Genomic DNA, 25,671 nt, shown 5'->3' on the forward strand with positions numbered 1-25,671 from the left:
GCCTTCGAAGGGAATCCTGAATTTACAGAATTATGTAGGATTTAAAGATCATTAATCCAACCCTCCATTTTACACTAGTGGGAGGTGAGAGGCAAAGTTACTTGCCTAACACCTGCATCTAGTTGATCTTTATTTTGAGGGTTAGCAGGGAGGCTGTGGTAAAAATGATCGTCTTTAGATTTATTTATTTTGGTTCAAGCTGCATCTAACTTTTGTCATCAGCATAGGTTGGACAGTGCAGAGAATGAGAATTTTTACAAACTAAAGAAATTAGGTTGATGATATGAAGCTAGTAAGTAATTTGTATTCCTTTTTTCTTTTCCTTGTAAATATTTCATGGTTTACACCTCACTATCTTAATTGCTCATATCTCGAATGTGTATTTGTTTTTCGTCACTTGACCCTAAAATATAGTAAGAATCTTTGGGGTTTTTCTCCCCCCTTTTTAGCTATTTGTCTTCCCTTTCTCACCGGAATTTCTTTAAAAATAGGAACCAATGCTTGCCATCTGTAACAGCTGTCTCCCATTTACTCTTTAGTTGCTTGCAGTCTGTCTTCTGTGCTTCCCTCCCCCGCTTCTTCCTAAAAGGGCTATTTTCAGGTACTTCGCATGAGTGCCAGGGCATGTTTGCCATCCTTTCCATCTTTCTGGAACCTGCTGCTAGCTCTCCTCGACCCTCTCAGACCATTCAATGCCTGTGTTGTGGGCCCTTCTTCCTCCTCTTGCCCTGACTCCCAGCAGGCCCAAAGAGCTGCTGAATCCTGGCCTTTTCTTTCTAGGTTCATGTTCCTAGACGCAGGCAGCTATTGAGCTATTCCTGTCTGCTTAACATCTGCCTGCCATTCGTGCTTTGACAGTTCTGTGCTGTTGGTGATGCTGGCCACCCTCATTTAGCTTCCTGCCGCTGCCTTTGGGGTGGGTCGCATTTCATTTTATAAATAAAGACAGGGTTAGAAAGCCTAAGGAATTTGCTTTAAGTTATGCAGCTGATGGGTAGTAGACTAGACAGTTAACCTTTACTCCCTCTTTTGGTTACTCACCTGGCTGTGACTCTGCTACTAGACTGAACTCAAGTCTGGGACCATTTCCTACTTATCTTTCAGTTACCTCACAGAATCTGCTCTGTAATTATTTGTTGAGTAAACGACTAGAGTCTTATTAGAACATAACATAATTCTTTCTCTTGTAGATAAACTAGAAGCAGAGCATGTCTTCTAAAACATGAGTACAATGTAGTGAATAAAATAAAGCCTATGAAGATGTTACATAAGTAGCCTAGACACAGGGGTCTTGTTCTGTCATGACAGGTAGAAGGTTGAAGAAGAGTGGGGAGCCGAGGGAATGCCAAGGGGTGGAATTGCACTACTTGTTTTATTAAATATTAAGTAGATTTTTTAAATGATTAGGTATAAATAATATTTCACATTATGTCATCTAGTTTTTAAAAAACAGAGCTTTGACATACCTGATATATCCCTACCCAGTGCCACCCTACTTTCTTCTCTCCTAGAATTAAACATTATTCTAAACTTTTGTTGTAGTTTTGTTGTTGTTCTTTAGATTTGGCACAGATACTTCTATCTGTATACAATGTTTTTGCATGTCTTCAAACAAAATCTTTACAGATATATACCTACATACTTGCGTACATACCTACATACGCGTTCTGTCTGTGCATTTTTCACTCAGCATTATGTCCAGGCGACGTCTGTGTTGATGTACTTCATTCATTTTCCTACTTGAGAATATTTTACTGTATATTTGTGGGCCCCCCCAATTCTATCATTAATGGAGATTGTTTCTTCTTCTGGTCTTCCAGATAAAGCTCCAGTGAACATACCTTTACCAGCCTTTTCTGGTTTATTGCATTCCATTCAGTTTGTTTATTTTTTAAAGATTTTACTTATTCATGAGAGACACAGAGAGAGGCAGAGACACAAGGTAGAGGGAGAAGCAGGCCCCACACAGGGAGCCCGATGTGGGACTTGATCCCAGGTCTCCAGGATCACGTCCTGGGCTGAAGGCGGCGCTAAACTACTGAGCCACCTGGGCTGCCCACATTCCATTCCATTCAGTTTAAACCCTCATAAGCTGTCATTGTCAAACCTAGTATGAAGTGTTTGTGAATGGCCTTTCCTTTGGTTGTATTCTCCCCTTCCTATCCTACTAGTAATTGTTTGAACAGCATGGTGAGTTAATATATTTTTTCACTCTTCATTGTAGATCAAGAAGCTATTCTAGAAGTCGGAGCAGAGGATGGTACAGCAGAGGCCGCACAAGAAGCCGGAGCAGTTCCTACCGCAGTTACAAAAGTCATAGGTGAGTGTGGGGAACCGACCCTACCATGTGGTCTGCATCCTGTCTGCTTTTCTTTTTTCTTTTATTTATTTTTATTTTTTATTTTATTTATTTATTTTGTCTGCTTTTCAAGGGCTGCACAGGCAGAGTGGTGGGAGCCAATGAAAAGAATCCTACCATCACTGAATACCAGACAGGCCTATTGTCTTGTCTAGTTGTTTCTTTCTAGGAACTGTCAGATTCTCACTGGCTTTTCTCAGAGTGAGGAAAGAAGCAGTAGAAATCTTTAAGAGGCCCTGCCCAGGGATCCCCGGGTGGCTTAGCAGTTTAGGCCTACCTTTGGCCTAGGGCGTGATCCTGGAATCCCGGGATCGAGTCCCACATCGGGCTTCCTGCATGCAGCCTGCTTCTCCCTCTGCCTGTGTCTCTGCCCCTCTCTCTGTCTCTCATGAATAAATAAATAAAAAATCTTTTTAAAAAAAAAAGCTCTGCCCACCATCTCCCCCTCCCTCCAGTATATCTTCTTTGACCTCAGTTCACATCTGCAGTCACCTCTTGGCTTGGGTTTAGGACTGGGATAAGAGGATTGATTTGTTAATAAGAGGCCACAGGGTGGAGCATGTGGGACCCATGTTCTCCCAGCTTCATCAAACCCTCTTTCGCCTCTCAGGTAATCTTTCTAATGAAATCCAACATGCTTTTTTTAAAAAAATCCAGTGTTCTTTTGATAAATGAAGTAGATACAGCTACTGGATTTCATGGTGTTTTTTCCTTGATGGTTAAGAAATGTCTAGATTTTTGATATGGCCTATCCTGACCTACAAGATGATAGTCCCTCATGTGATTCATATTAGGACATCCAGCAGGAGCAGATCCAGGAGCAGCTCGTATGATCCCCACAGTCGGTCCAGGTATGAACAGGGATGGGGAGCCACCTGTGAGGGAAGATTTGAAAGGCCTTGTTTTATAAACCCTTCATTCCCTTTCAGAAAGTGTTGTATTCTATTGAAAAATTTAAACACATGTATTTGTCTCTCATAAAATCATATCCTATCTACATGAGGTTTTTTTTTGACCAGCTTTTATCTGTTGGCTCATTGTACTCTATAGTGTCAAAAGTGAAAATTGATACCTGATGGCAAGTATTTATTGAATATAATTGCCTAAAAAGATCCACCAGATTCAGTCAAACTAAGTCAGTGTTAACTTTGTAACATTTTTCAATGCAGAAAAGAAATTAACATTTTTCTGTTTAACATGGTAAGTCTCCCTGGGTCACTTGTTAAATGTTAAATGTTTCCAGTACTTGCTGTGCAAATGTGTCCTTCACAGTGTCATGTAATAATGCCCATGTTCTCAGAGAACACTGATCAGATCATAAACAGAAGTGGAAGCATGTGAATATTTGAATGGGAAAATTGAATATTGTGTTGTTGCTGTTAAAGCAGGTCCTACACTTACGATAGCTACTATAGCAGGAGTCGGAGTCGAAGTAGGAGCCAGAGGAGTGACAGTTACCACCGAGGCAGAAGTTATAACAGGCGATCCAGGTGAGTCTCCCTCCTTTAGATGACTACAGGGTGTGCTGTGCGCACTGGTGTGGGAGGTGACTTTGTCCACTGTGTGTATGTCCCTAGGATCTAGCAAAGTGACTGGCTCCCTGTAACCTTTTCAGAATAACTGAATGGTGACGGTTGCCAGGTCCTCTTGATGCACTGTCCCAGTGGTCCTATCCATACCTGCCCCACCTTCACCCCTCGTGGGGTCCCCATTTTGATTTCTATGTTTTTAAAGAAACTCGTTATGTGCCTTTTTTTATATTCCTTCTTCAGTCTAATTAAATATTGATGTTCATTTTGGGTAACATGGAAAATTACTCTGCTCATTTGCATGAGTGGATTTCAAGTAATTTCCCAAGATGCGATGTTTCTTTATCTTAACCTTGATATTACTACCATCTGTCATTTAAAACATCTTTGAAAAGTCTACACTGTTGCCACAGTCAGGACCCCATTCATCTACCCACTGTGCTATGCCACATCAGTATTGCTTTCAAGCCACTCATATCAAAAAAGAAGCTTTAAGAAGAATTCAAAGGGTTGAAGTTAAAAGGTGTCTGTATATTTCTTTTGTTACAGGAGTTGTAGATCTTATGGCTCCGACAGTGAAAGTGACCGAAGTTACTCTCATCACCGGAGCCCCAGTGAAAGCAGCACATATAGTTGAAAATGTCCCCTTTTTTGATACAAATTATATATTATTTGTAAATATCTGGTAACTTAAAAGTTTAAGAAACTTAATGGCAGTCTGTTGTTCTATTTCAATATTACAGATAAGTTTGAAAAATAGACATTTCTTGTTATTGTTCATTTACATGTGCACAGAATTTAAAATACAGATATGTCTCCCAAAAATATTTTTATGCCACATTTTACAGTAGTCAACTATGGAAATGAATTTCATTTTCTTGAATCAAGAAATCATGAAATTTAAGTATAATTTGCAATATTACTTTAGGTTGTCTCTTTCCATCTCATGTATTCCTTAGAATACAGATTCTTTTTGCCCGTTTTTCAGGTTTTAGCATATATGCTGCCAAGCACAGAACTGTGAAGAACTGTTAAAGGTGGCCAAATATTTATAGACCAGTTACACCGTCTTATACATTTGTGCTCTTAAAACAAACCACCCAGAATTGATACTAATGGTAGCCAGGAGGATAAGGCAGTGGCTCTGGAGTTCTTCATTCATTCATTCCTTCTTGCTTATCTCAGAGGATCAGGAAAGTGGTCATCATACAGCCCCCCATCTGTCTTACTCCAGGCTGGCTGGTGAGGTTAAGAAGAGTAAATCAGCCTTAACTATAATACCTGCACTGTCTCTAAGGCCCTAATATTTTATGTGCTTTTTAATAAATACTATCAGAAGTTTAGATTATAAAAAACAATTCTATTCCAGTTCATGTTTTGGTGCTCGGTACCTTTTGGTATCTCTTTAAGTATACTTTACATTAGAATCTCATAGGAGAGAGAAATGATTTTTTATTTTTATTTTTTTTAATTCGCTGGCACCAGGCATGGTTCCTTCTGAACTATATTCACTTTCAGAATTGGAGAGCTTACTCTCAAGTTCAGGTGTGGCCTGGGACCCACTGGAGCAGGCAGGATTGGCACAGGGAGTTGTGCGGCCCCTCAGGGCTGCTGCACATAACTGGCATGTGTGCCTCTAGGAGAGCAGATTGAAGAGTTGACTTCAAAGTACTACCAAAAGCCTCACTGCCACCATCCTGGAGACATTTTGGAGGGCCTTTGAGTCTTTCAAGTAAGAGAGATCTACCACAATAGCAGTTAAACTGTTCTAAGCACCAGCATGTTTCTCCTCTTTCTTCTGTGACCCACTCTGACTCAGTGAACCCTTGCATGACAGAGTGAGTACAGGATGACAGGGGAAGGGGGCGCCATACAGTACTGCACAAATACATGTTCGGTTTTGGGTGGTTCCTCCAAAAATGATTTGACCTGTAGAAACTGGTGTGATTTTTTTTTTTTTTTAATTTTTGAGTTTTTCCCCCAAGTGTACTTAATCACCTTAGTGCCAGTTTATAAGCCAGTTATGCAGAAGAAATTCATATTGGATGTTTGATATGGAACTTTGCACCATCCTACCGAGGCCTTGCTTGCTTGGGGTACTTGGGAAGTGGGAAAGAGCCCTCAGTTGGAGGGATCTGACAACCCTTGAGGGGTGAAGGGGTGACCATGGATATATTAATAAAATCATCACCCATAAAAAGTTCATAAACAGGGTTAAATTGTCAGCTGTTTGCCAGACTGATAGACGAGAGTACATTGAAAAACAAGACCCAAGTCAAACAAACGTACTTCCTAGTGAATACAGAACAATGTGTTATTCATGTGAAGGGTTTTCAAAAGTTGCCTGTAATACTCCGTGGGGGAAAAAAAAAGGCATTCAGAACCCAAACCAGAAACTGCCAAATCTAATTAGGTTAGGAAAAGTTACCTTTGGACAATGTATTCATTTTCTATTGCTATGTAACAAATTACCCCATACTTAGCAGCTTAACAACACCCATTTCTTAGCTCACAGTTCTGTAGCTTGGGAGTCTGGCACAGTGTGGCTGGACTCTCTGCTCAGGGTCTCACCAGGCTGAAATCCCGGGTTAGCAGAGCAGCATTCCTCTATGGAGGTTCTGGGGAAGGATCTGCTTCCAGGTTCGTTCAGTTCCCTAACTCAGCCAGAGGCTTCTCCCTCAGCTCCTGAAGGCTGCTTGCTTTCCCTCTTGTGTGTTCCCCTCTGTCTTCAAACCCTCAGTGGCCCATCTTATGCTTCCATCCCTCTGCCCTCCTCCACTGTTTCAAGGTTTGTATAATTAGATTAAGCCTGCTGATCAAGTCTCCCTATTTTCAGGTCAGCTCTGCCATAGAACATAGCATAATCACAGGAGTGACTGCATAGATGCAGGGTCCTAGGATGGGTGGGGGGTGGCGTGGGCCGTTCTAGGACCCTGCGGACCCCAGACATTAACTGCCCATTGCAGTGGAGTTTCATCCCCAAAAGGTGGGCCCTTGGAAGAGTTGATTGTTTCCAGCCGCAGCATTCAACTGTGTGTTTACTGAATGAACTACAGAAATAGCTTTTCTGCTTAGAGGGGATTGTTCTGTATTTTAAGTTATTTTTTAATAAAATTTAATTATGTTGTGTATTGTGCTTCTTAATAGAAAATGTATTATTGGACTGTTTTTGTAACGTCTTGTTTACTGCAAATGAAACATATAGCTGGTATTGTTCAAAAACTGTAGAAAATACTTTTGTACATATTGGCAGTGTCTAATTTGTATACACTTCATTTAAATGTTCCTAAAACTTGAAAGGGGGACCTCATAGAAATTAAAATATATACTTAGTCTAAAGCTGTGCCTGTTTCCTTTCTTTACTCATCCAGACTTCAGATCTTTCTGAAGTGTTGAGTCTCTTTGCTGACCCAGCCAGTAAAGAAACTTCATCTCTGCAGCTCATTTTCATCTTGTCCCTTAGTATCAGTGGTGGGGCATGAGGTGGAGCCGGAGAGAACTTCGGGCCGTGATGGAAATGTTCACCTACCCAGAGAAGCATTGATGATGCTTGATCTTTCTTCCTCTGCAAACTTCGGATTTCCTCCAGACTTTGTTGTTGTCATTCAGCTGAGGTGACTTGCATACAGACCTCTTTGCTAAGGAAGGAATATGTCCCATCTTATTTGGGAGTTGCTGCCGAGGGACAGCACGTTTACCTGTGAAACCACGTACAGCCTCCGCACATCCTCCCTAACAGTGGTTCGCTGGGCACATAGCACTCGCTCCTAGAGAAAACATTCATGATATTTTTAGTGTCCACATGAGAATTTGCAGGGCAAGTACAATTAACTTTTTTCTCCTCAGAACTCAGAGGAATTTGTATGTTTTTAGTGAATACAACATAATCTCTCACAGACTTGCAGAGATTCAGTTTTCAGAATTAACAGTAGACCCTCAAGTCAGAATCGCTGACAAAAGTCAAATCTGGATGAGGTAAGATTTAAAGAAAATTTCAGTCTTTTGCTGTAGGAAAATCCCCAAGTGAGGTTCCTTTTTAGTGAGTTCCGGCATTTTGTTCACTGATAGTGATCACTTAGATCAGCAGGGCAGTACTGGAGGGAAGTGCGTTGAGAGCTTCAGTCTTGACTGTTCTGAATTAGCTGGGCATTAAGTAAAGGGTAAGAGAATTCAAGAAAAGTATCCCTATCGCAAGTGACCATGGACACTGGCTAGGCATCACTGTTGGGAAGGGAGAGGAAGCTGTGATCAGTGTAGGGAGAACCTTGCCCTGCTAGTGATGCAAATTAGTTGGCCAGGTGAGGCCTGGAAGCCCCACCTCAGGCTGAAAGAGCCTGGACTCAGTTTCTAGAAAGAAGTCCCATGAGGAACTTGGGATAGAATGAGCTGGGAAGCAAGCTGAGAGGAGTCGTTCTGGGCAGGAAGAAGTCCTTGGATGCTCTAGGGGTGGTAGGCAGCCTCAAATCCGATCACGAATAGGCTGGGGGGCCCTGGAAGAAGAGGGGGAGCGCACCACCATGACAAAGCAGGAGGCTTTAACCGTCCATTTAAAGGTTTTGGTAGAGGGTAGAGGCAGTGCTCCCTTGCCCCTTTCTCCTCCTCCCTGTGGATCACAAGGCCCCAGAGGGGCTGTGCCGAGCTTGAGGCCAAATATTTCTGCCTCCTGGAGACCCTGGGACCTCTGTTCACAGCTCCACAGCCAGCCTGAGGACTGTTTGGGTCCCCTCGACCAGGCTAGAGGGCCGAGGAAATCGGTAACAAAGGAGTGACCCCGAGCCTCTGACTGCTCACGTGTACTAAGAGGACTTGGACTGCCTGTTGCTTGGCTCACGAGCCCTGAAAGAGGGGGTGTGCACAACTGGCAGTTGTGGAAATCGGTGGTGCCCTCCCAGAGGGCTGATGGATGGAGGCTCGGGCTGGCGCTTCCCAGCCTCAGGTCACTCAGGTCCTCCTGCAACCAACATCTCTACCAGCAGGCCAGATTCTCAGAGAACGGCTGAGCAGGACCCCACTAACCTCAATGCCTCTGGCTTCACTTGATTTTATTTTGAGCAAAGGACCTCTGTGAGCAATTATTCTATGGCAGTCCCAAGGGATTTGAGCCAGAGCCACACTGCCTGGGTTCAAGTTCTACTCTGCCAATTCCTAGTTGGATAACTAGATAAATTGCTTGACCTTTGTAATTCAGCTCCTCATCTGAAAATCTGGGAGACCAAGGCCTGCCTCTTCAAAGCAGTGAGAATTAAATACTTAGAACTGAGCATACATCAAGGTCCAGGGATGCCGGCCCCTGGGGTTGCCTGCAGGAGGAGGGTAGGAGCCCATAGGTTTCATGTGGAGAAGCCCAGGGTCCCTTGAACCAAAAGGGTGGGAGAGGACCCTGGAAGCTGCTGGTGAGGCATCGAATGCCAAGGTTGTGACGTTTACACAGCAGGAGGGAACTGGGCAACCTGCTGGTTTGAATTAGGCCCCACCCTCCAGCAGCTGCAGCCTATTAGTGTGGTGCTCGGTGGGGGCAGAACACAGGAGCAACACCCCCAGCTCCACACCCAGAGCTCTATGCTCGTGACCCTGCAGGGCCCTGGTCAGGCCCTAGTGGGCAGCTGGAGCTGCCCTGTCATCCCATGGGCTTGATGCCGTGTTGTCCCTCTGTTCTCTGGCACAGCCCACTGCTGTCCTGTCTCAGCTGCAGCAGCTACATGGCCTCGTGCCCCCCTAGGGAGGCCGAGCCCTGCACATGAAGGCACCCCCACCCCCATGCCCCGTCCACCGCTGGGCTGTTTGTTCTTCCCAGGTTCAGTGGGGCGGGGGGGGGGGGGGGGGGGGAGGGGGTAGTCCGGAGTCCCCAAGCAAGCCTGGGAACTGCCCTAGCACAGTTTGGGTCTCTTTCTCCTCCTTGCCATGGGAGAGAACGGGGCTAGATGCTTAAGGAAGCGAGAACACCCTCGAGCTGGCCCCTCAAGGCAGGGGCATGGCTTTGCTGACCTTGCCAGCACCCAGCCCCAACTGTCCCAAGGATCACCCAGCTCTGCACCTATCTCCACAAACTCCTGGATTATTACTCCCGGGGCCTGGGATTCTCCTCCCTGATAACCCAGTCCTACCCCACCCCTCCAGAAAGCCTGCCTTGACCGAGCCTGAAGTGAAGCTCCCAGGGCAGGGCCCTCTCCAAAGGCAAGAGCCATTTTGCCATCCCTGTCAGGCCATTCCCGCCGACAAGAACCTGGGCTTTACCGCATCAAACCGCCTCTAGTTCCCTGCAGATGCTGCCCTGTCTCCTCTCCTGGCCTTTGCAGGGGCCGTTCTCTCCGCCGGGCATACCCCTCTGCTCTCCCTCTGCTCTAGTTAATGTTCACTTCCAGGCTTCAGCTCTGGGCGGCCCCGTCTGAGCCCACCATACTGGGCTCATGTACCCAAGTGCCAGTGGCCTCTCCCAGAGCCGGCTCTGCCCTGGGGCTCCCCTAGTAGATGGACTATAGACCCCAGTATTCCCTCTCTTCCCATCTAACCCCAGCCCCTCCTTGGTTTGACTGCAGCAGCCAAGGCCAATCCCGAGGAGGCCAGCAGCCCTACCTTGGTTACTTAACGCTGGCCACACCCCCTCGCCAAGCCTTAGCTGGAAGCGGGCCCAGAAGTGTCCCGTGCAGTCCTCTCTGCCAGGCTCCTCCTAGCCCGCCGGGAAGGCCACTGTCTCCCAACTTCCCCTCTCCCCAGCTCCTGACACTGGTGCCTGGCTGCATGATTTGTCCTGCTCTGGGCCTCACTGTCCTCATCCAACGATCCTTCCCTTGCCACTTCCCAGGTCAGTGCCAGGACCCCCTGGGTCCGATGAAGTGGGCTGGAAGGGAGGAAGGGACAGAAAGCAGCCCTGAGGTGACCAGCTGGTCAGGCATGCTGGCCACTCTGGCCTGGCCCCAGCCTGAGGCCTCTGGGAGCTGAACCAGCTGTCTGCGCACTTACCAGGGCCACAGAAGTGTAGGATGTCTGCAGCAGCCGCCTCCGGGGGCACGTCCCCGGCTGTGCCCCCACCTCTCCTCCCATGCCTTTATCTACCAGGGTCTGTCTATCTACCCCACGCGCCATCTAGCTATGTGTATCCCTCCCCTTCCCCTTGGCATTCTTCTGGTCACCCCCATCTTCTTTGCCCCTGAGATGTCTTCTCCCTGGCCTCTGGCTCAGGAGGCCCTTGCCATCTTACAGGACAGTCCATCAGATTTTATGGTGCTGCCTGCCTGGGATCTTCACCTCTGCTCCATTTCCTCCCCCTGACGCCCAGAACCAAGTCACTCTGAGCAGGCTGCAGAGTCCCTGCCCACTCATGAGGAAGATTGCATACCCGGGGGCTACTGCTCCAGCTGGGCAGGGGCTGCTGTGTAAGCACAGGGCACGTGTGTGTGGAGGGCCACGGGTGCTGCCAAGATAAGGGCCCTATCAGGGTGACCAAAAGTGGGGCAGCAGCCAGCCTGGGGTGGGGTGGGGGCCCAGAGGGGCATCTGAATGATGGCATGGGCGGCACGAGAGGCCCACAGAGGCCCCCTCTCCACAGTGGTCCAGCCCCCACCTGGGCCCTGCCAGGCCAGCGCCCCGTGGTCCCCACCCTGCTGCCTGCCTGCTCAGCCTGGCAGCGTTCCTTTGCAGCCTCCTGCCAGCACAGCGAGCCCCCTGCCCCCACTGGTGTCCATGCCAGAGCAGCATTCCGCAGGCCTGGCTGCATCTCCCCAGCAGAGTCTGAGCCGGGAGGCTACTCAGCAGTGGTCAGGTCACACGGCTCAGGGGCACAGCGGGGCCTGGGCCTCTGGCCCCCCCTCCTTTCATCTTGCCTATTCCCTGCCAGGGTCCCGGGCCGGCCACCTTAAAGGCCTGGTCACTGCGGCCGTGGTCCGGTCCCGCATCTCCTGCCCCGTGTGGGCGTGGGCGGCCGGAGGAGGCCACCAGGTAGGGATGGGTCCAGCGGCACAGGGAGCCCCGGGCTGTCGGGCATGGGGCGGGGCGCGGAGGGGGCGCCAGCCGGAGGTCCCAGACTCACCCTCAGGTCAGAGCAGCCCGGGCCAGAGGGTGGGGGGCGCTGAGCGAGGCTGGGGTACGAGGGTTCGGTCTCGGCGTGGGCTGGCTCAGGGCAGCAGGTGGAGGCCTTTCCGCCGCCGGTGGGGGAGTGGGCGCGCCCAGCTCCGACCTCGGGCCGCCTCCTACTCCGACCCCGCCTCTGTGGCGCAGCTGGAAGGCACCGCGATTAGACTGTGGGACGGACTTCCCCGCACACCGGGGCTCCGCGCAGGCCAGAGGGGCCGGGCCCACCGCTGGGATGGGAGCAGGGGCGCCCGGCCGGGGGGCCCCGCGGCCCGCGGCCGAGCAGGCTGCGCAGGGGCCGCGCACACCACGCGTGTCCGCGCCCCCCGCCGGCGCGCAGGGCGGCCTGGCCCTTTAAGCGTCCAGACGGCGGCCCCAGCTGACGCGCGGGCTCCAATCGGCGCCCCGCGCCCCCCGCCCGCCGCGCCCGAGGCTCTGGGGCCGCAGCTGCTCGGCGGCTGGACTCGCCGCGGCCCTGCGCCTCCGCCCGCCCGGCCGCGCCCCCGGGGGCCATGGTCGCGGGGCCCTGCGCGGGGGCGGCCCCCAGCGCGGCGCTTCATGGAGCGGCCCCGGCCCGGCCGCCGGGGGCAGCGCGATCCCGCGGGGCCCTGTGAGCCCCCAGCGCCACGGCACCATGGTACGCAAGGCCCTGCCTGTCCCGCCGCTTATCCGCCCACCTGCCCGTGTGCCCTCCGAGCGCGCGGCCCGCCGGCTCGGGGCGGAGGAGCTGGAGGACCTCCTCCCTGCCGGGGCTCCCCGGCCCCTTCTCGCGGGTCCCCGCGGCCGGGAACGCGGCGCTGTGGCGCGGCCCTCGGCGGGGAGGGGGTTAAATTCCTGGGGTGGGGGCCCGGGCGCGAGAGGCTGGAGTCCTGCTAGGCACCCGCGGAGGGGGGCGCCTCTCCGAGCCTGGGACGGCGCCGCCCTCGGGCTGGGTGATGGGGGGGAGGGGGAGGTCGGATTCCCGCCTGGGCCTTGGGCCACGTGGGCGCCGGAGCCGCCCTGCCTGGGGATTTGGGGCGACGGGGCCAAGCGGGGTGTGTTGGGGCGGGACGCCCGCAGCTCCGGTCCAAACTACTGTGTGACCTTGGGCCAGTCCTCTGCCCTCTCTGGGCCTGTGTCCTGGGAAAGGAATGGGGCCATGAGCGCAGAAGAGGCTGGCACAGACACCCCCTCTCCAAGAGGAGGAGCCTGGAAGTCATGAACCTGTGCCCCCTTGCTCCCCCTTGCTCCCCCTTGCTCCCCCTTGCTCCCCCTTGCTCCGGTGGGCCCCACCCCCGGCTGCCCGGCAGTGAGGATTGGCGTGGGTGTTTGGGGGGTGGTGCAGATCGTGCCCAGGTTTCAGCCCAGGGCCTCCAGGGAGGTACCTGGCAGTCTAGGGAGCCCGTGGCTTCATGGCACGGAGACAGGGTGCCCCTGGGATGCAGAAGGCTCTGGCCCTGGTGAGCAATCTCAGCAGGTGTCCCTGGCACCTGACCTCCCACTCCCCCAAGCCCCACCCCGCAGTGTCGCTGGCAGGTAGAGTTTGAGGGCTTGAGGCTCCCGCCAACAGGGTGCCTGACCACTGGCCTGATGGTGCATCTTAGACAGGCTGACCTGGCTTGGACTTGAGGGTGGGGTGTGTGGCTGCAGCTGGCCAGGCCCATAGGGCGGGATATGTGCACTTCCAGGACCTGGCACATCTGGCTGGGCAGGGAGGCAGGCAGGCACAGCTGGTGGGTTTTGCATGGGAGGTGCCAGGTAGGGGGAGGGGGTGGCTGAGCCCCGCTGGAGTATGGACTCTGGCAGCAGGGCTGTGCCCTGTCAAGGAAGCCCCGCCAGGGTGCCTGAGAGTCTGAGAGTCTGAGGCCCCTCCAGGGGGCAGGGTGGTGCTGGCTTGGGGCTTACTGCCCTGGGAATGGAGTCTTTGGGGGCACCAGTATCTTCCAGGCTAACCCCTATCCCTCCTTCCCTGCTGGGGCCAGAGGGACCAGATCTGCACACAGGAAGGTCAGGCACTCCCCTTTCTTTCCAAAGCCAGGTAGGCACTGGAGGGTACTGGGGCCCTGGGACCCAGGATGAGCTCCCCTCAACGGGCTTGGCTTTAAGAAGCCCTTATCTAAAGCCATTTCTGCCACTGTCTGGCCCCCCAGTGGCCCTTAGAGGCCCTGCCTGTCACAACCTAAGTTGCATCCTGAGCCCTCCCTGACCCGCAGGTGACAGTAGCTCAGGGGAGGAGGTTGCAGGTTGCTTGAGGTAGTGGTGGGGTCCCAGGGAGCCCAGCCGGTCCCCTGAGTCAGAGGTTCCCCAGATGCCTCTTCCTGCTTTTTAAGTAACTGAAAGCCAAGAAATCCATCCCTATGGCGTGGTGTCTAGTCCAGTCCAGCAGGGAAAGGGTGGCCTTAGCAGAGCTGGAAGGCCAGGGGCTCTGCTTTTGCTCACAGAACCCATTCTGAGCCTCGGTTTCCCCATCTGGGCAATAGAGTTTGGTCCCAGAAGATGAATCAGAATGAGTCAGAGGAGGGAGATGGGAGGGACTTGGCACCATATCCTTGTTAGATTGGCCAGGCCTGGACAGGCCAGCAGCCCTGAGACAGAGGGGAAGATGGGTGGCTTCTTGGCTGCGGGGAAGGCAGTGTGGGAGAACTCAAGGAAGATGGTGTCCATGGTCAGGAGGCTGGCCAGACTGTGAGCTGAGAGAGCATAGGGTGGGTACGCAGGGGTGGGGGTGCGGGGCAGGGCTGATCAGAAAGCAGGTTGCCCCTGTGGCTCCTCCAGGTTCGTCCAGAGGCCCAGGGCCGATTCTCCTTGAGGCAACTGAGAAGGTGAACATAGATAACACCCCCCAGCCCAGTCTGTGCCCACCCACTGCTCCCCCACCAATGGAAGGACTAGCACGGACAGTTGGGTTGGCTATGGATGGAAGGGACTGGGGTTTCATCCCATGGCTTGCAGGGAGGTGCTTGGGAGAGAGAGCTGATGGCATTGTGGCAGTGGGGCTAGGTACCTCTCAAATATAGGAGGCTCTGACCCAGCTAGACAGAGCCTGAGGATGGCCAGAGGCTGGGACCTGTGGGATTGGTCCAGGTGGGCAGGTGGTCGGTAGATATTAAGTGAACACCTGTGGCCCGGGCAAGGCAGTGGGCAGCCTGCCCCCCTGTGGGGTTCACCTTTTGGGAAAGCTGCTATGGAGAAGCCAGTCATGATTAAGCCAGCCCTTATTTCTCGACAAATCACGGGTTCTGGATGTGGCTCAAGGGCCTGATAATCTGACCCACCAGACTTTGAGGGCCTCTCTGAGGCTCCAAAGGCCCCAGGTAGTGTGGCTTCCAAGATGGGGCCACCTCAGAGCCTGTGGGCCTGGACCATACCTGTCCTGGGGTCTGAGGGCCTTCGAGAGAAGAGGGTCTAGGGCAGGCTTTGGGGGCCTCCCGTCTCTAAGCATGGTAGATGGGAAACTCAGCTCTGTCCTTCTACCCCCACAGAACCCCCGTATGAGGGGGAATTGCCGGCAGCCAGGCCTGAGGCCGTGAGCAGCAGCCTGGCCCAGTAGGAAGGGGCAGGCTAGATCCCATCAGCCTCTTCCAGCAGGGCAGTGGGACCAAGGCCTGGGCCTAGATTTCTTCACAAGAATTTCTACCCCTGCAAAGCCTTGGGCCCAGGCCTTGAGGCCCCCACTGCTGGTGAGGTGAGGGGTTTCCTAAGTACTACCCCTAGGGGTACAGTAGCAGCCAGAGGCCAAGCAGAAGCTGGTGAGCCTGACTTTCATGCTTGAGGGACCTGAGGTTGGGCAGGGTGGCTTCATTTGTATGTGCGAGGGAGTATGAGGCAGAGAACCCGTGGAGCATAGGACGTGCTGAAGGAATGCTCGGGTCTGGGGGGACCGACCACCTCGCCCCAGTTTGCCTGGATTGGCCCTGGTTTTAGCACAGAAAGCCCCACATCCCAGGAAACCCGTAGGTCCCAGGCACTCCTGGATGTCGGTGACCCTAGTCCCCGTTCCTTCCTCTTTCCTTTCTCCCCCTTCCTTGCGCAGGATGACCTGTTTCACGGGGAAGAGCTGCAGGCCCAGGAAGGTTAGCCCTCACCCAGGAGCCGACGGTCGCGATTGGAGTCTGAGCTCTAAGGGGCGGCTGGCTCGGGCTGGAGTCCTGGTTCCCCTGCGTCCTTGCCGGAGCTTCGGCTCCTTTATAGAACGTGGAGCCAGGAGTGATGGGCAGGCTGCCTCCCGGAGGGTGGGCGCTGCCCAGGTCACTGGCCTTGACCTGACCTGTGCCCTCTGCCCCGCAGTTGCTGGTTGAGAAGACGACAGACTCACCGGCGGCCGAGTTCTCGCTGGTGGAGGACGTGGCGCTGCACTTCGCCTGCTTGATGGGCCGCCTGAACGAGCAGCGCCTCTTCCAGCCTGACCTCTGCGACGTGGACCTGGTGCTGGTGCCCCAGCGCAGCGTCTTCCCTGCACACAAGGGCGTGCTGGCCGCCTACAGCCAGTTCTTCCACTCGCTCTTCACCCAGAACAAGCAGCTGCAGCGCGTGGAGCTGTCCCTGGAGGCGCTGGCACCCGGCGGCCTGCAGCAGATCCTCAACTTCATCTACACCTCCAAGCTGCTGGTCAACGCGGCCAACGTCCACGAGGTGCTCAGTGCCGCCTCGCTGCTGCAGATGGCTGACATCGCCGCGTCCTGCCAGGAGCTGCTGGACGCCCGCTCCCTAGGCCCCCCGGGCCCCAGCGCTGTGGCCCTGGCCCAGCCGGCCACCGGCTGCACCCCGGCCGCACCACCCTACTACTGCGACATCAAGCAGGAGGCGGACGCCCCAGGCCTGCCTAAGATCTATGCCCGGGAGGGCCCTGACCCCTACTCTGTGCGTGTCGAGGACGGGGCAGGGACCGCGGGTGGCACAGTGCCTGCTGCCATCGGGCCGGCTCAGCCCTTCTTCAAGGAGGAGAAGGAGGGTGGCGTGGAGGAGGCCGGCGGGCCGGCGGGCAGCCTGTGCAAGCTGGAGGGTGGGGAGGGGCTGGAGGAGGAGCTAGGGGGCGCTGGTACCTACAGCCACCGGGAGCAGTCCCAGATCATCGTGGAGGTGAACCTCAACAACCAGACTCTGCACGTGTCCACGGGGCCCGAGGGGAAGCCGGGCACCACCACGGGCCCGGCCACCATGGTGCTGGGCCGGGAAGACGGGCTGCAGAGACACTCGGAGGACGAGGAGGAGGAAGAAGAGGAGGACGAGGAGGAAGAGGAGGACGAGGAGGAGGAGGAGGGTGGTGGCAGTGGAGGGGAGGAGGAGGAGGAGGAAGAGGAGGAGGAGGGTGGCAGTCAGGGAGAGGAGGAAGACGAGGAGGAGGAAGCACACAGCGAGCAGGAGGAGGAGGAGGAGGAAGAGGAAGGGCACAGTGAGCAGGATCAAGAGAGCTCGGAGGAGGAGGACGAGGAGGGGGAGGCAGCGAGCAGGCAGGGGCCGGCGGGGCGGCGGGGCGGCAGGGCAGAGCCCCCTGCCCACAGTCGTATGGCCACGCGGTCTCGAGAGAACGCCAGACGCCGAGGCCCCCCTGAGCCCGAGGAGGCCAGGCCTCGGGGCGGGAAGAGGCCCAAGCCGGCTCCGGGAGGAGCCTCTGCGCCAGCCCGCGCGGGGCCACAGGCCGCTGACGGGCTGGGGGCCAAGGTGAAGCTGGAAGAGAAGCAGCACCACCCGTGCCAGAAGTGCCCTCGTGTCTTCAACAACCGCTGGTACCTGGAGAAGCACATGAACGTGACCCACAGCCGCATGCAGATCTGTGACCAGTGCGGCAAGCGCTTCCTGCTGGAGAGCGAGCTGCTGCTGCACCGGCAGACAGACTGCGAGCGCAACATCCAGGTGGGTGGGCCTCGGGGGCTCCTCGCGGTAGGCCGCCCAGGCCACGCACCCAGTGTCTTGCGCCTGCATCACCCACACAGGCTAGGGAGGCCAGGCTTACCTGGGCCCTTGGGGCCAACCCGGGCCCAGGGTGATGAGAGCCCAGGGGATAAGTCAGGGAGGGCTTCCTGCAGGAGGCAGGTAGACCTTGGCTTTGGCACATGGAGACACTTACAGATCGGACAGGAACAAACAGTACCCTTGGCCAGAGGGGCCAAGGAGAGGATGAGAAGAGGGAGTTGTCTGTGTACTGGTGGCTGGTGGGTAGCCAGTTCTGAGGAGGGGGGAGCCCGTGTTTTTTAGGAAATCCTAGAGCTGCTGAAAGCCAGCGGGGCCATCATGTATAGTTTCACGGATCGTGCACTGCACAAAAGCACAGACGAGGTAAGGTAGGGTTTGCCCAGAGGGGGCGCCATTTCCACTTTGCTACAAAGTCTGGATACAGCAAGGGGTGGCCAAGCAGGAGGAAGCCCCTGCTGTCAGCTCTTTGGAGATGCCAGCTGGCCTGAGCCTGGGAAGAGGGATTGGATGAGAAATTTGGGAAGAGCAGGGGCCGCCGAGGCCAAGCAGGGGAGCTGGGCTGCCTGCCAGGCCTTGGGTCAGCCGGAGTGTGTGCCAGCCTGGCCTCTCAGGGTTTGGGTAGCACAGGGCCCGCCAGGCTGCTTTGTATCTCTTCTGGCCGGGAGGAAGTTGTAGGAGCAGCAGGTAGGCGGGTACTAATTGCCTGAGCTAATTGCTAATTCCTGTGCCCTGTGGAGAAAGTGTTACCTGGGGGTTACCTGGTCTCCTGCCCCACCCTCCTGCACCTGTTCCCACTTGCCTGCCCGCTGGGTTGCCCTTTGCCTCTCCACCTGCACACACCTGAGTCTTCCTCCTGAGGGAGAAAGATGCGTGTGCTTCTTCTGACCTGGACACCCTGACCCATTTCTGCTCATGCCCTGACCTACTCCAGCCCTCTAGAAGTGTGTCCTTCAGGAATCAGTAGGACAAGAGCAGGAGGGGAGCGCAGCCCCCAGGGTTCCCACCACCTTCCATTTCCTCACGGGACACGAGACCTCCTGCAGTTCCCGCCATCCCCAAAGCTGGCCCTTTGGCACCTCTCTCCTTGGGTCCCAGTAGGGGGGAGGCAGCAGAGATGGTGCCCCACTCTGGTGGGCCTGTTATCTTAGGAGGGCTTCTCCACGTACAGCGTGTGTGGCCTCCTCACACGTCATGGCCCTTCAGCCAGTTATGTGTCTCCCCTCTATAGACAGGTACCTTGTTGAGATGAGCACAGAGTAGTAGGGGCTTCCTGGTATAGGTGTCCCCTGACCCAAGCTAAGGTCAAGGATGGTGGGGGGGGGGCCCAGGCTGCAGCCCCGGGTAGGTGGGCATGTTTCCAGGGAGTTACCCAGAACGTTTCCCAACTCCCAGAACGTCAGATTTGTCAGGTCACTGGACATTGAGGGCTCTTCCTCCAGCACAATTCAGGTGGAGAAACTGAGGTCCAGAGAGGGGGCAGATTGTTCCAGGTCATATGGTCCGGACTCAGGACCCGGGACCTGTCATCCTCTCACCCTGCAGTGTGTGACATGCGGCAAAGCTTTTAAGAAGCTCTGGTCCCTCCATGAGCACAACAAGATCGTGCATGGCTATGCTGAGAAGAAGTTCTCATGTGAGATCTGTGAGAAGAAGTTCTACACCATGGCCCATGTGCGCAAGCACATGGTTGGTGAGTCTGGGCCGGGAGAGGATGGGGCCTGAGGTCAGAGCTGGGCCAGCTGTTGCTTGTGCTGGGAAGGACTTCCATCCCAGGGTATTGGGAAGGTGTGAGAAGGCCCCTCTCAATTGGGAAGCCTGGGGAGGCTGGTTGTAGTGGCAGGTGTGACCTGGATAGACTCAGAGGTCGGGGCTACTGTGTACAGTTGGACAAGTTGCACATTGCACGAGGGCTCCTGGACAAGATGGCAGATGGGGACCAGAATCCAGCTGGCACACTGCTAACCAGACTGTGCATCTCAGTATGGGGTTGTGGCCACCAGGGAAAGGTGTACCTTTTCCTCCATTACACAAAGTGCCATGTGGGCTGACACAGGCCCTGTCTCAGTTTAAGGACAGCTGTGCATCTAAATTTTTCTCACCTTCCAGCCTTTTTCCTTTAAAGATTTTACTTATTTATTCATAGAGACAGAGAGAGAATGAGGGGCAGAGACACAGGCAGAGGGAGAAGCAGGCTCCATCCAGACAGCCCGATGTGGGACTCGATCTAGGGTCTCCAGGATCACGCCCTGGGCTGCAGGCGGCGCTAAACCGCTGCGCCACCGGGGCTGCCCTCACCTTCCAGCCTTTACAGGGCTTCAGGCTTCTCTGAATCAAACACGGTAATGAGGAAGGCCCCGCAAATGTATGCTGGGCTACTCCTCTGCCTTGCGCATGGCTGTCCCTCCCCTCTCAGAGAGCCTGACAGGGAGCCTGGGGTTCAGGTGGCCCTCCTTTCTTTGCCTGCTTGGGGCTCAAGGGCCCCAAGGGAGGCAAAGAAAGGGAGGTGTGGCTCCTGGCCAGGCCTAACCCCCTTGCTGCAGCCACCTGGGAGCAGGGACCCCTGGATGGAGGTCCCAGCTGGGAGCATGTTGAGTAGCCCAGGACTAGTGGTCTTCCTGGGCTTGGGTTCCCCAGCTCCGAGCTGTAAGGGGATGACCTCTCTGGCTCCAGTTGCTTCCTCCCAGATCTTCCTTGAAGAGTTTGTTAGTCCTCACCTGTCCGTGGTTTTGAGGGGAGCACAGTTAACTCCCTCTGGACTGTTCAGTGTCATCCCGTGAAAAGCCCACCTTTGAGACCTAAGACTACTCCTAGCCTCTCTGTAGAAGGGTGCACTGGGGCACGCAGAGGCTGTGCAGGGAGTCAGCGGTGGGGCCAGGGTTTGAGCTGAAGTCAATCCTGCTTGAGGTCCTTTGCTCTCTCCCGGAAGCTTTGGGAGTGAGGCAGCCTTTGCCAGAGGCTGAAGAACACGAGGGCCTCCATGCTAGTCTGACCAGACTTGAGAGCAGATGGACAGACCTAGCCCAGAGAGAAGGGGCTTGGCCTGCAAGTCAGCCCCAGGTCCCAGCCTGAGGCCCTGAGGCAGACCCTGGAATAGGGGGGCATCCCAGGAGGCCCCGTATGGGAGGCAGCCAGGCAGGGACCCCCGAGAGGAGCCATGGGGGTTACCCTGAGACAAAACGGCCTGCCCTGCAGCCCACACCAAGGACATGCCCTTCACCTGTGAGACCTGTGGGAAGTCCTTCAAACGAAGCATGTCTCTCAAAGTGCACTCGCTGCAGCACTCTGGGGAGAAACCCTTCAGATGCGAGGTGAGTCCCTTTCTGCCCCTGCCCCAGGGGCCACCCCGGATGGGCAGGGATCAGTTGCAGCAGCTGCTTAAAAGCCAGGGAGCTGGGGGCAGTGGAGTCTGCCCACCGCCCCACCCGCCCGGCACACTGAGGGTGAGCGGGCTCCTTGGGCCGAAACCACGCCTGGGACGGGCCTTCTGGGGAGGTGGACAGAGGAACCTCAGGCAGAGCAGAGACGGCTGCGGGCGCGGATGAGGAGGGCCTCCCCACAAGGAGGAAGGATTTGGGGGGGCCCTCGGCGCTAGGCCTGAGGACTCCATTCTGTGGCTTCTTCCCACTCCCGGACTTCACCCTCTCCTGGGCCCTGCCTGCCAGCGGCCCCCCAGGCCCGGCCCCAGGGTGTCCTCCCCGCACCCCGCCCGCCCTGCCTCACCTCCGCCCCACCCCCAGAACTGCAACGAGCGCTTCCAGTACAAGTACCAGCTGCGGTCGCACATGAGCATCCACATCGGCCACAAGCAGTTCATGTGCCAGTGGTGCGGCAAGGACTTCAACATGAAGCAGTACTTCGACGAGCACATGAAGACGCACACAGGTACGCCCCCCGGGGCCCCCCTCGGCCCCGCCCCGCTGCCTTCTGGACTGCCGGGCCGGGAACGGGGCGCCTGCACAGCTGGGGCGCCCACCCCTCGGTGACTCCCCGCTTTGCCGGCGCCTAGGCGAGAAGCCGTACATCTGCGAGATCTGCGGCAAGAGCTTCACCAGCCGACCCAACATGAAGCGGCACCGGCGCACGCACACCGGCGAGAAGCCCTACCCCTGCGACGTGTGCGGCCAGCGCTTCCGCTTCTCCAACATGCTCAAGGCGCACAAGGAGAAGTGCTTCCGCGTCAGCCACCCGCTGGCCGCCGACGGCCCCCCTTCTTCGGGCCCGGGCCTGCCCCCCGCCCAGCCCGCCGCAGCGCACGCCCTGCCCCTGCTCCCGGGGCTGCCCCAGACCCTGCCGCCCGCGCCCCACCTGCCGCCCCCCCCGCCCCTCTTCTCCACCACTGCCACTTCGGGCGGCAGGATGAGCGCCAACAACTGACTGCCCACCTGCGCGTGCCAGGTGGGGTGGGTGGCCCGGAGCCCGGGGCCGCCTCGGGGGGACCCCCTCCTGCCCTCCCCTCCTTCCCGTGGGACGGCGGACACCGGCCGGGCCCCGCGGCCGCCACCTCTGGACGCGGCTGGACGCGGGCCGCCTGAGCCCCCTGACCCTGTGGGCGTGCGGGCTGGTGGCCCAGTGCAGGTGGAGGACACCTCACTCCCAAGTGCCCCCCTTTGCAGTGACTCCTTGAAGCCTTTATTTTATTTTATTTTATTATTATTTTTTTTGGAAGCGAAGGAAAAAGAAAAGAGAGGAAACTATTTGCAGCACCCCCTCCAGGTGAGGCGGGTACTGGAGGCAGCAGGTACAGCAGGAAGGGAGGCGCTGGGGAGCAGGTGTGACCGGTCACTCTGCTGAGGCCTGAGCCCTAGGGGGTTGGCCAGGCAGGCTTCGGTCAGTTTCAGTGGCTCATCTCTGCCTCCCCCGTGCCCCCCCAACTTGCCTCCTCATCCTGGAGGGCTTGGGGGAAATTTGGGGTGCCAGCCTCCCGGGAAGAAGCCGTGGATCTGAGGGCTGTGGACACCGGGGCAGGGGCTTGAGTGTGGACTCCCATGAGCATGTGGTGGAGGGAGTAGGGTGAAGTGTGAAGGCTGCAGACCCAGCTTTGCACCGTGTGCGGTGGGGGAGACAGGGGCTGGACCCCAGGCATTTGCTCACCCACCCACCACCCTGTCAGCAAGCACAGGGATCCCTGAGCTGTACCAGGCTGCACCGAGGTCCCCAAGTCCAGGAGAGGACATCCCCAGAAGCCGCTGGGCCTCAGGGGGCTGGGAGCTAGGCCCTGGGTGGGCAGACGGGCTGGCTCCCGCAGCACCAGATCCCAAGGGCTGCAGTCCAAGAGTCCCTGCAAATGGGAGAACCCCAAGGGCAGGTCCTGAGAAGGAGGCGCTGTTTGAAGGTTTCAAGGTGCTATCAGTGGGGCAGGGGGCGGGGCTGCTGTTCACAGAGCCCCCGGGTCCTCACCAGCTGCCCTGGTCGTCTCTCCGCACCAGAGGAGATGTGTGTGTGTCTGTACCCATCCCTGCTCAGAAGGCAGAGGCCTCCTCCTCTTCCTGGGCCTGGCCACAACCCACTCCAGGCTGGTGTCCAGCACCCCTGTCCTTCCTGGGCCTCTACACTGTGGCTGGGTACCTGTAGCACTGTCAGTGAGGAGCCCACACATTCAGGCCCCCAGGGTAGGGGGGGATTCTGGGGGAGCCCCAGCTTGTGCCCCACGCTTGCCCCCATGAGGCTGGCACTAATAGGACACCCCTTTTTTGTTGTCATTTAACGTCTTTATTTCCTGCCTTTAAAAAGGGGAGGAAGGTTCCATAAGCTACGTGTTTCCTAGTTAAGCTCTTTCCTTTTGTGTTTATACAGTTTTGTTTGTTATACTCTGCACCTTAAACCCCCATGACTACCCCCACACCACCACCTTCCCAAGCATGGCTGGAGTGGGAACAGGCCTAAGCCCAAGGGAGGGGACAGCAGCAGGGGGCAGGGGGGGACGGTGGGGGACTGGGCCCCCTCAGCTCAAGGGCTGAGGGGGTTGGAACCCCTCTGACCTCCTTGTGAGGCCCGTGGCGCTGGCTGGGGGCTGGGGACATTTTAATCATCAATAAACGAAGCACTTTATTCTGTACAGATGTGGGCAGGTCCGAGAAGCCCAAGTGATTTGAGGATTTATAATCCAAGCTACACAGCCCTGACTGTTCTCTGGGCACAGAGGGGGCGGTGCCCTGGCCTAGTTGTGTTTGGGGCTACAGCATTGTAGGGCTAGGGCGGTGAGCCAAAGCCTACAGACGTACCCTCAGAACGGTCCTGCCGTCCTCTGGAGAGAGAAGGTGGGCCCTTCACTCAGAGGGGAAGGCTCCCTGTCTGGCCTGGCCGCAGTTCTGCAGCTCCCCGACTCCGATGCTGAGGCTTCCAGGCTCCTGCTTTACCGTAGCTCCCTCTCCCCCTCTCCCCTTGATCTCTGGGCTTCCATGACGTCCTCAGGGTCCCCCCCCCCCACTCTCTTTCCTCCTCTTCCTTGCTACTTCTAGCCTCTGGTCCCAGTGCCTGGCAGCTCTTCAGAGCTGGCTCACATTTGCCCCCCCAAAAGTTGATCTCCCCCAGTGCGCTGTAGGTCGGGATCCCCATGGGTTCCCCAACCCCTGTCACTGACACCAGGGTCTCCCATAGGGACCAGTGGCCTTGTCACCAGCTAGCCCCATTGCAGCCTTACTGAGTGAGCCTGGGCGGCCCTGGCCAGGCCAGGTGCCTGTGAGGCCACACTTTAATAAGCAGAGGCTGGAGATGAGTATTGGGGCGGGGTATCAAAACTCTGTCCCAGGACTTGGGTTCCCTGTTCGAATACACCTCTCCTCTGAGCACACGGGTCTGGACGGTGGGCTGGGCTCTGGTCAAAAGGGTCATTGTAGCTGTGTGTGGGCACAGCCAAACCCTCTCCTGGGAGGCACCTGTCCCACCTGTCCCACCTGTCCTTGGGAGGCAGGAGCCCTGGTCCCTGGTGCTAAATGCTCTCTTCCCCTTGGGCCAGTGTGGGCAGGAGCTCCTTTCCAGCCAGATCACAAGGGTCTGAAGCAATAATGGAACCTCAGCAGTGCCAGTATGGGTCGGGGTTCTTGTTTTACCAGCTTTTACATTTCCTTTTGTTTCTAAAACAAATGAACAAGCACCTAGATATTGGATGAAGGGGACTGGGGTGTCTGTCACCCACTTCCCAGGGCTGGTGGCAGGGAACTGGGGTCAGGATCATCATGTCCCACTGCAGAGGGGCTGGGGGGCCAGGGTTCAGTCCAGATGAACTTCTCAGCCCGTTTGGCCAGAACTCGGGTCTGAAACCTGGGCCTGCCCCCTCATCAGCTCCCCCGGGCGCCCTGATCCTGGGCCAGCTGGGGATGAGCAGAGAGATGAGGTGGGGCCACGGGCCGGGCCAGAGCCTTGGCCTCTGACCTTGGCGTGTGCTGCCACAGCTCCCCTCCCTGGGGGCTCAGCGGTGGCGGAATGGCTGTGCCAGACGTGTGGACCTTTGATGTCTGGGCCCCAAGTGCATGAGGGGGGGACGATAGCAGGAGGGTGAGGACATGAGTGAAGGGGAATAAAATCCGTACAACTGTCCCTTGGCCCAGCCTCTTCTTTACATGTTGCCTGCCCCGCCTGCTGGCTGGAAAGACCTGGACCGGAGCGAGGGAGCCGAGCAGCTCAGCGGCAGGCTGCATGGGTCCCTGTGCCCCGGAGCCGCTCCAGACCCCGTCTCCCACTTAGGGCGGGCTGGGCTTGAGGAACACGCGGAGGCAGGAACTGAGGCAGGAGCAGAGATGTTTGGTCCTGAGCTGGATGCAGAAGGGAATTGAAAGAGGAGAGGTCCTGGGGTGCTGATGCTGAGATCCCCAGAGGCAGCGCCCA

At 56.0% G+C, this 25,671-nt stretch overlaps 2 protein-coding genes and 1 long non-coding RNA gene across 8 annotated transcripts in view; 2 read left to right on the forward strand and 1 right to left on the reverse strand.

The window, feature by feature from the left end:
- Positions 1-7,227, forward strand: part of NKTR (natural killer cell triggering receptor) — a 52,806-nt gene extending 45,579 nt beyond the window's left edge. For 3 of the 4 annotated variants that reach the window (XM_038570570.1, XM_038570569.1, XM_038570572.1), the window contains 4 exons: positions 2,225-2,320; positions 3,154-3,210; positions 3,745-3,849; positions 4,438-7,227. In XM_038570570.1, the coding sequence (XP_038426498.1) occupies positions 2,225-2,320; positions 3,154-3,210; positions 3,745-3,849; positions 4,438-4,525 (346 nt within the window). In that variant the 3' untranslated portion in view covers positions 4,526-7,227. The remainder of the gene's footprint in view (positions 1-2,224; positions 2,321-3,153; positions 3,211-3,744; positions 3,850-4,437) is intronic. The other variant, XM_038570571.1, reaches the window with a different exon arrangement.
- Positions 1,354-12,252, reverse strand: LOC100688360. The gene is made up of 3 exons (XR_005376892.1): positions 11,915-12,252; positions 7,418-7,655; positions 1,354-3,234 (listed from the first exon to the last, which is right to left on the reverse strand). It is a non-coding gene; the product is annotated as an uncharacterized LOC100688360 (long non-coding RNA).
- Positions 10,547-25,383, forward strand: ZBTB47 (zinc finger and BTB domain containing 47). 3 transcript variants are annotated; one of them, XM_038570577.1, is made up of 6 exons: positions 10,547-10,690; positions 16,222-17,787; positions 19,390-19,537; positions 21,040-21,155; positions 21,585-21,729; positions 21,854-25,383. In XM_038570577.1, the coding sequence occupies exons 2-6, from the start codon at positions 16,303-16,305 to the stop codon at positions 22,219-22,221; spliced, it is 2,262 nt and encodes a 753-aa protein (XP_038426505.1). In that variant the 5' UTR covers positions 10,547-10,690; positions 16,222-16,302; the 3' UTR covers positions 22,222-25,383. The 3 variants fall into 3 exon arrangements, with proteins under 3 accessions (XP_038426505.1, XP_038426503.1, XP_038426504.1); XM_038570575.1 differs by lacking the exon at positions 10,547-10,690 and adding an exon at positions 11,616-11,823; XM_038570576.1 differs by lacking the exon at positions 10,547-10,690 and adding an exon at positions 12,489-12,592.
- The last annotated feature ends 288 nt before the right edge of the window (positions 25,384-25,671 follow it).

Source organism: Canis lupus, chromosome 23 (genome assembly GCF_011100685.1).
Source record: "Canis lupus familiaris isolate Mischka breed German Shepherd chromosome 23, alternate assembly UU_Cfam_GSD_1.0, whole genome shotgun sequence".
In the NCBI taxonomy this organism is placed as follows: domain Eukaryota; kingdom Metazoa; phylum Chordata; class Mammalia; order Carnivora; family Canidae; genus Canis; species Canis lupus.